The following is a 13,601-nucleotide window of genomic DNA, read 5'->3' on the forward strand; positions in this document are numbered from 1 at the left end:
ATGTATACAACTATTTCAATGATTCAAGGCTGCTTTGCTATATTGATAAGAGGAACACAGCACAGTTAAACAAGAGCCATCTTGTTATAAATCTTTTTTTTTAAATTAAAGATTTTACAAAAGAATAAAAAATAATAAACAGTAAGATATTTTAAAAATAAAAAATATACAAAAAGTATGAAATACAAATAATATATATATAAAGAAATGACTTCTAATTTTCTTTACAGCAGTGACGAACAAATTTATTATCTCTCCTCCCTCATTAAAATTAGTTCATTTTCCCTTCTTCCCATATTCAACCATTTTTAATCAACAAATCAATGTCACCAGTTCTTTTTTTTTTCATTTTCAGTAAAAAGTGCATAAGAGGTTTCCATCTTTATTAAAAGTATTTATTATCTTATCACTGATCAAACAGGTCAATTTTACCATTTCTACAAATTCCATCTTTCTAAACTGAAAAATCCTTACATTAAACCAGCTTTTGGATATAGTCTTCACAAACTGCATTGATTTAAATAAAGAGTATATGTTTAATGAAATTATACATGATGTGAGGACCAAGTATTTCCATAGACTAGGAGAATGGCATGAGATCCTGACCAGACAAAACTGCAAAGTATTTATGATTCTATACAAATTCAAATGTCTTGCAGTTGTGTTTGGGAAAACGTGCATCTTTTAAAATGAATCCCTTCTCCTATATTTGGCAGTTCAGAGTTTGCATTGCAGCTACAGCAAAGGCAATGAAGGAAGGATGGAACGGAAGATACAGCCAGAAACAATTATGGCTGTTTCCAGGACACTGCTGAAATTATTATTCTTAGCAAAATATAGAAGAAATTGGAGTAGAACCGATGTTCTAGCATCCCTTTGAATCAGAGAAAGGAAAATAAGAAAAGGAGATAATAAGGTGCTGGATTAAAAAAAACCATATCTGCCAGAGATAGCGGTGGTTGTCGAGAATTCATATTAGTAGATTTAGGAAAGGACTGAAGACTTTAATGTCTTTCATGTTTTGAACAGAACTGTCTGACTGAAATAGAGAGTCTCGTTAATTCAAATCTTCATTTACTTGGCATTGTGGGGATTGCAATTGCTGGAATCACAGTAAGTAATTCTGATTACATTGACAACAACAACATTGTATTTACACAAACCTGAAATATTTCAAGCCACTGAAATGATAGCAGATTACTAAAGAGAACAGAGAATCACTGTAAGTGTTCCTTGCATGAACCTCAGCTGGCATGTTGATTGGGGGAATTCAGGGGGATGAAGTCCACACATCTTAAAATTGCTGAGGTTGAAAAATATGCTCTAGAAGCTATGCAAGATGTAAGATTCCTTGTCCACTGTAGTCACAATACCATCACCAAATTATGACTTGGGGGCCAAACAACAAACTCTTCAACATATAGTGTCAGAGTGCCAAAATAGAATCAATAATGAGACTGTTGATTTTCTGGCTGTGAAAAATGAAGCAAAAAATTATATCTGTAATCTAGATATACAGTATGCTTATAGTATTTTAGATCTTTTTTCATATTTTGTATTTTTATCCCTTGTGTTTTTATCAAAATATGATGTGAATGTGCCATATAATAAATTAAAATATGCAATCCTGCTCCTTCTCTATAAATGGCATGTTTTAGGGGGAAAATATAGATGTTAATTGCTCCCACACAACCAAGACCAGGATCTTGGAAGTAAAAGGGCTTTCTTCGAAGTTTAATCTTCCATATTTATAGCACTTCATTATTTCATGTATTTAATCATATTTATATGGCTGCTCACCACAAAGTAAGTGACTCTTGGTGGTATACAAAAAAACACCTAAAAACAATATAAACGAACAAGTTTTATTATGCATAATAACAGTAATAATAATCACTTTAAAATTGTAAAATGCACAACATTAAAAAATAAATATATATTTTAACTTCTTTTAGCTGTTAAATTTAAAATAAACAATCACCTATTTTATCTATCTATCTATGTAGGTAGGTAGGTAGGTAGGTTCTGAGATAGGGATGTTAGATCAGGCATTAAAGCAAAATCCCTAGTAGCACTGATGATGTTATCTAGTTTGGTAATAAAATGTCTGCAACAAAACAACCAAGCTCACAGAGCACCAAGAACCCACAGAGTTTTATTTGCAAGTCAGAATAATTCACATGGGCCTGGCTGGGAACATAATAGTAATAAAATAGAATCAGTTAGATACCTGGAGATTTGATATTTTTTTTCCTGAAAAGTAAGGAGAAAAAAACCTTTACAAAATACTTGATATCATACTGTGATCTTGAAGTATCCAAAATGTCTAGTGAACAGAGAACCATTCCAAAGAACAATCACTCAAATTCTCTGAAGTATTGCTCATATGTGACAAATGTTGCATCCTTTAAAATAATGCTCTCATTTTTCAGATCTTTGGCATGATCTTCAGCATGGTCCTTTGTTGTGCGATCCGAAACACAAGAGACATGCTTTAGAACACTTCCTGTCCCACATTATTTTGAATCCAGGACTGAAGGAAAAGCTGCAACACAGTTCTGAAGAAGTGCTTGCCCACTCAACTTAACAACTGTAATCCATTTTTTAATTAGGTGTTAATCAACTGACAGAAAAGGGGAGTGTTTGGTGAGTTCAAGAGTTTCCTGTGATTGCATTTAAAATTTTAAAACAATTATGACATGAGCAAGTAAGATAGGCTAACAATGCCTTTTCAAGGCCAACAGTGACATCTAAAACTAAAATTTATTTGAAGTATGACTTTGCACAGTTATAGAGGAATAGGCCCTGTATGTATGTGTGCTTGTTTTGGTGCAGATGCACTTATAGCTGTATATACAGTCCCTTTGATTGTATGTATGTTTTGTGAGTGTCTCTATCTGCATGCATAGTTCTGCATTATATATATTATGCATGCACATGTGTGTGTATACACACACACACATACACACACACGGATACATTTCTTGATAAAAAGATTTTCATAATGGAGTCCTCTTTACTAATCATTTTTGGAGAAGCAAATTCCTGTAGGAAAATGAGTACTCTGTCCTATCTTCTTTCAGTCTTTGGAATGTCCCATTTAAGATAATGTCAAGCGGGAAAGACCAGGACCACATGTGAAGTTGCAATTAAAGTTATCTATTAGTACTCTTGCCTATGCACAGGAATCTACTCAACTACTGGTTAGCACTGTTCTGGCCTTAGATAAGGATCAAAGGAAGTCAAAAGGGTTGCACTTAGTCCATTTGTGGGTACGTAGAGACTCAAGGCTGATTCCTCTTTTGACTGTGTCCCCAAGTTCTGCCACTCCTCCGGATAACTATATTTAAAGAAATGAGTTCTGCTTCTAGGCAGCTCTCCCCTTGGAAGATTGTGTGTGTGTGTGATTTATATATTTATTTATATGCAGAATTGTTTATATGATAGAGATTGATGGGGAACTCACTGGCCTTTTTAAAGAAAAGCAGAGCAAAACCCAAGAACTAGTACCAAACAAGCAGAGAGCAGTTAAAGCTTTCAGTTCAAAACAAACTTTCATTGCGACTGAGACATCCTGTCCAATCATGATTTTATGTAGGATCTATTTAAAACATGTCCAGGTACTTCAGTGAGGAACTTAATTTCACTCAAAAAACTGTTCCTTGCTTGGGTTTTTTTTCCAAATGCTATTTAGTATTTATTGTCCTCATTATTTTTAATATGGACCAAAAAGCCTTACTGTAGCTTAATCTAAAATTGATGCCCAAATTATTTTACACAGTTACTATGATGATTACTCAGTCCCTAAATGCACACCATATCCCAATGGCCATTTCATGCCATTGTAACATATCCCGTAAAGTATGTTGATACAAAATCAATTCCTGTTCATTGGGACTTGCTTTTTCATTAGTGCCCATAGAAATGCAGCTTATTTATTTGCTGCAAGGACCATAATAACCATAATGCTGTTTGCAACCTTTTATTTGTTATAACAATTGCATGCTGGCTTTACACAATAGGGAACACACCTAATATACAAATGATATTTATCATTATTTTCATGTTCCAGTCAAAATTAACCATGTACTTTCATTGAAATCAATACTTTTCAAGCTTAGGTAAAAATTAACTCCATTTGTGTATGTATATTTGTGTGTTTAAAAGAAATGTTCTTAAAATAGCATGTCCATCCACAAATATGCAAGGCAGCTGTGTAGCATTTTGAAGCTCAAAGCAAACTTCAAAAGCATGAGACAAGTACTTCAGTACTTCAGGATTATGTGTATAGGAGAATATAGACAGTCCCTGAAGACCCTGAACAAATGTTCAGCATTACATTTAAAAATAAAGAGGAGGAAGAATTGTCATTAATGATGTCAAGAACAATAACCAGTAATGGTGACAGTTAGGCAACCATCCCAGGCACAGAATTCATACCAGGCTTCACATTTCAGTTGTTTGAACTGTGGGCACTAATACAGTACATTTGGGACGAAGGAGAAAGCTTATATTGAAAGATGAGAAATTCTACGTGTTTAAAGTTGCCCTACATCCTTTACCTAAAAAAGTGATATCAGACAAATTAACCTTCAGATTTCAGTCTTTTGCTTTATCTATGTTCTCAGATGCTAGAAGTCAGTGCAGCCAATTAATGTTCAAAGAAAAGCTATTTGTTCCTGCCAGAAACGTGTACAGCACATGCCAAAACCTAAGGTCATAAAATTAAAAGCCTGTCTTTGGTGTTCTGGCTATAGAACTAAAATTAAAACATTGAGAGGTGAGCAGTTCTACTTTAATACACTCCATTTTTATTATCTCTAAAAATTACTGCATGTTATTTTAACGACATCAAACTTTTATCTATTTAAAACTGGATAAATGCAGAAATGATATAATACTCTTAAAATACCTCAGGGCTAAGCTGAGTTTACAAATTATAACTGTGCTTTGTATTGTTTATATTTATTTCTACTAAATTATATTAAAAATAATTTTGCAAAATTAAGCTAGACAGAGGAAAATCATTGTGGTGCAGTCTTAATATACTGTATTACAATCAATGGGGTACTACCACTGACTTACATGGAAAGTGCATGGTGGGAACTTTTAAATGGCCCTTTCCTGACAAGCTATAATTTTAGGAATCAGAACCAAGCAATAATTCAGTCTCTCTTTTTATTCAGTTGTTTAATTTCCTTTTAAAAAGTTCTTTAATTTCCTTTTAAATTTCCTTTTAAATAGATAGGCCATCTAAAACCATGTGTTAGGAAATTTTCAGTTGTTAATAAAACTTAATTACATTATATGTTTCATGCACATTTTTCATCAAAATACATTCAAAGCATATATGATTTTATGGGAAGCCTTTTTACTGAGGTCTTCATTTGAAATTCAGTGTGCTGAGAACTCTACTTAGGCGTCAGGAAGGGCATCCGGCCAGTAAATGCTCAGCTCCATCCAATTGCCTGACTCTACCCCGAATTAAGATATCACAGGGTTGTAAAAAGGGAATTACTCGTGTGTGTGTGTGTGTGTGTGTGTGTGTGTGTGTACATCAAAGAGAGAAAGGGACAAGTGCCCCAAGTTGTGTGAGTTGTTCCCTGCTTTCCCTCAATCTTTTTCTGTATGTATACCCCATTTCTCCAACAAATTTCAATTAACTCTACTGCTTGGCCCAGATAAATTATTTGAACCCATTAGAAAATAACTCAAGTGATAGGGGATATACCTAAGGAAAAGGTATCAAATGCCTAATTCACCAACTGCCCTTGAGACCAATTGGATACTGGCAGCTCCTGAGGTCCAGGTGAGAGTCTCTTAATGGAGAAGACATTACTAGAGATCTGAGTAACTAAATGGACTGTCTGGTTATTTAGGAAGCTGTTTCATCAGTTCTGCAATTAGTTCTTACCAGGAATTTGCAGTTTAACAGAAATAGAAATAAATATGTAACAATTTTTAACTTTAAAAATGTCTTTGGTATGAACTGTCATAAGATTAAGACTCTGGAATCAATTTCTGCTAACTTTTTTATTTGAAAATGATTTCTTGAAAATGGAAGGACTTAAAATGGAACCTGCTTTAGTGATTTCCCCATAAAGTTAGTTTTTTGTTTTTTTAATACAGGTAGTCCTAGTCTTACAGCAGTTCATTTAGTGGCCATTCGAAGTTACAACAGCACTGAAAAAAGTACGTTATGACAATTTTTCACACTTATGACTGTTGTAGCATCCCCATGGTCACGTGGTGGCAATTGACTCACGTTGCAGTGTCCCGGGGTCATGTGATTTTTGTGACCTTCTGACAAGCAAAGTCAATGGGGAAACCAGATTCACTTAACAACCATGTTGCTAACTTAACAAGTGCAGTGGTTCACTTAACAACTGTGACAAGAAGGGTCGTAAAATGAGGCAAATTCACTTAACAAATGTCTCACTTAGCAACAGTAATGTTGGGCTCAATTGTGGTCATAAGTCGGGGACTACCTGTATAATGTCCTTAAGAATAGACCATCTCTTCCATTATTATGCCAGCCATTCTCAAATGAGATCAGAATCAATCTAAAAATGGAAATAGGGTGTGAAAACATTGGAAAAATCAGTAATTTCTCTGTAGAGATCACCCTGTCCTACAATCCTCAGCTCTGCTTTGTCCCGTCCCCCCCCCCCCACTTTCTGTTTGCCATCCTGTGTTTCATTCAGACTGAGGGCTCATTCAGCCAAATCACACATCAGCATATGGCAATGTTGTTGCAATGTTGTTACTGTCCCATCCTGTGTTCCAGCTTTCAGAAGTCTTTGGGAAGTCTTTGCTTCATGTCAGTCCATGTAACTGGTATGGATAAGTTTGGGAAATTCTTTGGGAAAGACTTTGAGAAATCTTCTGTGCTCCAAATATTCCACATCAGGAGAAGAAGACAAATTCTATTTAATCTGTGGTCCTGTTTTTCATTGTTATTGTTTTTCTCTTCTCAATTGCGTTTTAGAAGAGATGGGAGAACTGTTGCTGTAAATACCAAAAAATTCTGGTAGTTGCATTTTTATGCTGGGAAACTCTGAGCTAGATAACATCATCAGTGCTAGTGATGGCAGTGATGATGTTACCTAATTCGGATAATGAAACGTATGCAAGAAAACAAGCAAGCTCATAGAGCACCAAGGACGCCTCATGTGAACCCTGAACTACAAATATTCTCCTTTATTATGCTGGGAAAGTACACCAACTACCTGTACTAGCCCAAAAATAGTAATATTGAACAAGTACCTGATCATAAATGGTTCCAAATTGTCTGCTGGTGACCATTTGTGGTTTTTATGAAATGACTGCCCTTAGACCTCTTTACTGAACAATGCTGATAAATTAGCTATGGCTTAAACATCAGGATGGGAAGACAGGGAGGGGAATATGATAGCTATGAAGATGGATTGGAAAACACATGCACTGTCTGGTAATGGAAAACAGCAGCAGAGACCTTCCTCCATACATACATGCCATTGCTTTTTAAGAAGAAAAAAATGTATTGGAGTGCTGACAAATTTTGCTGTTGCACTCATGTTATTGGAGAAACCAGTCTTGCTTCCCAAATGTTACCCATTATTGCTTGGCTGCTTCTTTATCTTTAAGTGCCTTTTGAGAAACAGGACAGAACACCAATTCTATAAATAGAATTTTGAAATTAAAATCAAACTTATTGACGTGAGTTCCCATCGCCTTGCTTGCATCACACTGTCTTTATTTTTATGGGTATAATTGTTAACACTTGTCTTAAGATCATCTACTCCTAAAAATAATGAAAGAATGTGTGTTTGACATGCAAGTCAGAATTAAATATATTCTTTATGTGTCAAAAAAAAATCTTAGCAGTGCCTTTAAAAACACCATGGCTCTATTCTCCAGATCTTACAATTTCCAGTGTCATTTTGGTTGGGGAGTCCCTTATATTGAATTACATCTCCAAAACATCATATCTTGAATGTTAGGAGGGATTAATTCTTGGGCTACGTTTTTTTTCTATGGTATGTAAATTATGTATCTATGCTATTGGCATTTAAATTTTCTGAATTGTTTCATTGAGAAGACCAAGTCAGACATGCTAAGAATGGCCCATAACCATGAGAACTAGCCCACAGCTTCTTTTCCAGGTTTATGTGATACAGTATAAGCTATTCCTGATAATTCACCACTGAGGCACATGGATGCCGTTTTGATTTTTGTAAGGTACATGCATCCTTTCAATTATGCTATTGCCTCATTGACTGAAATTTGACATTCTCCTTTTTATGTCAGCTGTGCTAAGGAATACAGTCTTTTTGTATCATTCTAACAAATGATCACCATAAATATACTAGAGGCAGCAGTTTTAGAAAGATGTGGAGCTTGTAGGGTTACATTCTCCAAAGGTCTTCAAGAAAAAAACAGCACTTATTATACCTACACCTATAGATATACAGGCTACCTCAGCACTATGACACTGCAAATGTGTAAAGCAGTGCCTTATTATAGGAGAAAAAGCAAATAAACTGAAGAGCCTTTAAAAAGCACTTATTAAACCTTCTTTTGAACAGCAGCTTGTCCTAGTTTTGTTCTTTATAAAGCCATGGGCACCTTATGCATCTAATAGATGCTCTGTCCTGCTTAATGCAAATTCTCAGTAACTCTGGGAATTATTATACTGAGTTCCAGACCTTTCACTGTCTTTAGGGAGTAGTGGATTATATCTGCTGGAAAACTGGGCTTCATTCTTCCCAGCAATTATGCATGGATCAAGCACGACCAGAAAGATACAGCATCTGAAGATAGCTGTATGCTTACTCTGCAGATTCCCTTTGTGGAATCCATTATTTTATTTAATAATACATTACTTTCTATTGCAGTAATTGTACATAACTAGAATTTTCATTGAAATGTGTATTTTGGAATTTGTGCAAAAGACTTCATTAATTCTCCAAATGTTGATAGAAATGTAAATAAACATACTCCTCCTTCCTGATGTTTTTGCTATCTGGCAGCATCATGCATCAAACTGTTTTCATGGGGAACTAAGCATCTTTCCCATGTAATCATTGTGTAAATGTTATTAGCAATTGATGTTATTGAAACATATTCTGTTTTCTTAATGCATTTTTATCACTGTTTCTCTACTGAAGTTGATGCAAAAATCTAATAAAAATAATCTGAATGAAAAGTAATGAGTGGGGGTATTTGTTAGCTTACTTTATAAGATGTGTCACATGTGCAGTTTCCTTTCTCCGATATATCCACTGTATTCTGCAATAAAAGATAATATTCTGGGGATGAAAGAAGATAGAAATAGAAATAGCACTTAGGCTTATATACTGCCCTACTTGTTGAGCAGTTTACAATGCCAGGATATTGTCTTCAATAGTCTGGTTCCTCATTTTACTGACCTCAGAAGGATAGAAGGCTGAGTCAACCTTGAACTTGTTAGGACTGAACTCCAGTCTGTGGGCAGAGTTAGCCTGCAATACTTTATTCTTAACTACTGCACCACCAGGATATAAGATTACCATATTTTTCAGACTATAAGATGCACGGTGTATAAGACGCACCAAGATTTTGAAAAGGTAAGCAAGACAAAAAAGTTTTTGCCCTCCCCAGCCCCCAGGAGCACTCTGCAGGCCTCCCAAACCCTCTGCGCATTCCGTTTTTTGCAAAAAAAAACGGGCCCATTTTTGGGGCTTCGGGGCTTCAGGAGGCCAAAAATGGCTGTATTCGGTGTATAAGATGCACCAACATTTCCACCCTCATTGGGCGGGGAGTGCGTTTTATACTCCGAAAAGTATGGTATATCCTAAGATATAATGTGCTGTGCTAAAAAGTTATGGAAGACCAGATGTGTTATAAATATCTTTTTTGGGGGAAACAGGGTATATATTGTTTGGTATCAACCTGTCCCTCTATTAAGATCAGAAATAATTATTCTTTTATCTTGCCTTGCTTATAAGAAGGCAAAAAATTCTGTTTGCTGTTATCTACAGTACCATTAAAAACACCTAAGTTAAAAGAAGAAAATGAATCTTTTCTACAACTCTATACTTATAGAATTTCTTGTTAAATGGAGCTTGGTAGACCACCCAACTGCTCGTTTTAAGCTACCCATAAATATTCTATCCAGATACTGAAGAAAACAACACCCCTAACTCAGGGCAAGCTACTGTATATAAACAGCAAACTCCCTTCTAGCATTGAAGACATTACCAGGTTAGGTAGTGAAACATCTGCAAGCAAGTAACCAAGCTCACAGAGCACCAAGGACTTCACAGTTCAGCCAGCCCTGAGCTAAATATATTTTCTATTTATTTATTTATCAAATTTATTCTTCATCCATCTCATGGTTTGACTCCAAGAGGCTTACATCAAGATAAAACAAGCATTTAGTGATTATAATTATAAAAATGGATTAAAATTACAAAAATTAAAACAAGCTAAAATACAAGGGTTTGGAGGAAAGAGGTGGGGTGCCTTCTCTGTTAGTATATCAACCATCTCTAGCCAGGGACCTCATGCCAATTGGCATACCAGATTTTAAAGCTTTTCCTGAAATCTAAAAGGAGGGAGGTAGAACTCTCCTCCTGCGGCAAGATGGTCCAAAGGACAGAAGAAAAGGCTTTTCTCCTGGATCCCACCAGCCGAAATTCCTTGGCTGATAGGATCCGCAGTCAGCATGACCTCTTCTGTCAGCATGAGTGGAGTGTACCAATCCCATTGAGGAAAGATGATTTCACAGATATCCTGGACCCATGCCATAAAGGCCTTTAAAGCAGGGGTGAAATGCTACCAGTTCAGACTGGTTCAGACGAACTGGTAGTAAAAAAAATGCTATCGATTTGGACAAACCAATATTTCCAACGATCAGCTGTGCCGCGCAATTTATATTCACTAGAAAGCAGGAAAGCCTGCTTTCTAGCGAATCTAAATCGTGCGGCAGAGCTGTTTCCCCCCCTCCCCGCTGTTCTACTTACCTTAGAAAAGGCTTCTTAAGCCTCCTTTTTCAACGCTGCATGTGCCTGTGGTGCACATATGCATGAAGTGCATGTTTGGCACACACTGTGCATGCACGTGCAAAGCATGTGTTTGACACGTACCATGCATGCATGCACACAGAGTACCGATAGCAAAGTGAACTGATAGCAGACCTTGGAGCATTTCACCCCTGCTTTAAAGGTAATAACCAATACCTTTAATTCTACTCAGAAGCAGATTGATATCCAGTGCAGCTTGCATAACAGTGGTGTTACATGCGTCATCCTAGGGGGCCTCCAAAACTGTCAGTGCCATTGCATTCTGGACCAATTGTAGCTTCCGAAAGTCCTTCAAGGGTAGCCCCATATAGAATACATTGCAATAATCCAAGTAGGAAATGATTAGAATGTGAGTGACTGAACACAGGTTCCCCACAATCTAGAAAAGGGCAAAAATGGTGCACCATACAATTTTGTACAAAGGCTTTCCTAGCCACAACTGCCAACAGGAGTTTGAGCAGGAGTCATGCATCTAGAAGAAACCCCAAGTTTCTGGTCTGGTCTGTCTGGGGTAGTGCCACCCCAACCAGAACTAAAGATGATAAGCCTCTGGATCCCGAGATTCTCCATACCCACAGCCACTTTTATTGGTATATCCAGATTTCCCTGGATGTATATCTTATTCCAGAGTTCACACTGGAACAAAAAATATACACCCAATCCAGGGTCAAAAACTAGCAGAAACCAAGTATATCAGGGATTGATGAAAACTTGTTGCTGAAATTGGGCTCTTCGAATATAGCAACCTACTTGAATATATCATTACTCACAGATGGTTCTTTAATCTTCTGTGTCAGCTTCTGCTCTTCCCTCATCTGAGGCTATCATATTTCTCCTTGCTCTGCCTGGGCTTTTTGGCTGAAAGTCATATGTTAGTATTTGGGATAGATACTTTTTAACTTTTGTAGTGTTTTAAATAAATATTGGCTTCAATATTGAGTTTGTTGAATACATTTTAAAAAAAGCTAAATTCAAAGGATTCCTTTTCCTTAAAGACTGTAGTATATTACAAAAATTACGATGTATAGTGTAAAGATACATTTTGCACTGAAACATCTTGAATGTTTATTTGGAGAGGGAATATTGTTTAGATCAGGGGTGTCAAACTCACAGCCTGCGGGCCAGATGTGTCACGCACTGGCCACACCCACACCCTGTTTAGCAAAGGGGAAAAAGTGATACGTAACATGACAATGCTGTGACAACACGAGTTTGACACCCCTGGTTTAGATTGCATTTTTTTCCTCACAGGTAAGTTACTTCATGTATTTTTTGTCATTTTACATCTTTGTATATTTTCTGTTTCCATACTGAAACTACAGTATGTCTTAAAATGATGGATAATACAACTATTAAAGTGGGGGGGGGATAAGCATTTTTGACTGGAGAACTTGTTTCTACTCCTCAAGTGCTACAATGAAATCACGGCAGTGGGCGGGAATAGTGATTTCCATTTGAAAGGATGAATTTAAAGGATGAGATTACAGATTTATTTTATTTTTTATTGTAACATTTTAAGCTTTGCCAATTGTGAAGGCTCTGAGGGTTTTAAATGGGGTACTGGGGCACCAGGTTTCCCATTCCAGTTAAAGCCAGAAGATCCCTACTAGGAAGAAAAAGCATTTCTCTGAAAAACAGAAAATTATAGTAAGTTGCCTATATGAAGGCTTAGTCTCAATGATTCACAACATTCAGAGATTTGAGCCATTCATTATTTGGCAAGTGGTGGCAGCAGCAAAGAACAGACAAGAGTTTATAAGCACCAAATTGTAGAAATTTCCAACAGCACAGCAGACTTTTTAAAAAAACACAGTGAGTTTTTGAAATAGTGAGGCTTATAGATCTGGTTGTAATTACCAAGATTCTAATTACCTTGGTTTGATTACACAAGGTCTTGGTTTAAGTTGTTTATGTTATGTATTTGTTAAACTTTAAGTCCACAGTCTTGCATAACACAGCAAAATTTACAACCAAGTGGCAGCTTCTGAATATACAGCTGGTGGAAGGGGGGATTTAAATATCTTTACCACACTTGCCAATGTGATGACTTGGGAAGCAGGCAGCTTTTTCCCATATTACTACTGTTTTTCCATCCAGTAGTATAAAATGAGTTGGAACTTTTGGCATAATTCAGCCATCACTGAGGCAATATAAACCATAAAGTCTACGTCTCGGAATGAGAACATGTTGGAATACATAAGCATTCCAAAATCTATGTGTCAGAGGTTTTTGTCAATAAAATAATGAAAACTTACCACAGAATTACCACCTTATGATGGAAAATAAGTGTTTGCAAACATTCAGTATCTCACAATGAGGAAACTGTAATAAAAATTCCAACAGCAATGTGCAGTCAATGCTTTTATTAAACTAAAAATCACAGTACCAGGTAAATCTATACAGGTTTTGACTGCAATATTATCAGACTCTCATCTCCCTCCCCCAAGCTGTTCCATCTCAAAACCTTAAATAAAGGTATTTATGATGGATTTGGAGCCTATTGTATAAGATTTGCTGAGTCAACCGACTGCTTTTCAGGACTTCAACTCTCATCGG

General features: G+C 36.3%; 1 protein-coding gene across 1 annotated transcript in view; it reads left to right on the plus strand.

The window, feature by feature from the left end:
* Window positions 1–6,552, plus strand: part of TSPAN2 (tetraspanin 2) — a 60,470-nt gene extending 53,918 nt beyond the window's left edge. Inside the window, exons 7-8 of the mRNA XM_034414238.3 lie at window positions 1,030–1,113; window positions 2,433–6,552. Coding sequence (XP_034270129.1) covers window positions 1,030–1,113; window positions 2,433–2,498 — 150 coding nt within the window. The 3' untranslated portion in view covers window positions 2,499–6,552. The remainder of the gene's footprint in view (window positions 1–1,029; window positions 1,114–2,432) is intronic.
* Window positions 6,553–13,601: the final 7,049 nt, after the last annotated feature.

This window comes from Pantherophis guttatus, chromosome 3 (assembly GCF_059756535.1).
Source record: "Pantherophis guttatus breed Tessera chromosome 3, ASM5975653v1, whole genome shotgun sequence".
In the NCBI taxonomy this organism is placed as follows: Eukaryota; Metazoa; Chordata; class Lepidosauria; order Squamata; family Colubridae; genus Pantherophis; species Pantherophis guttatus.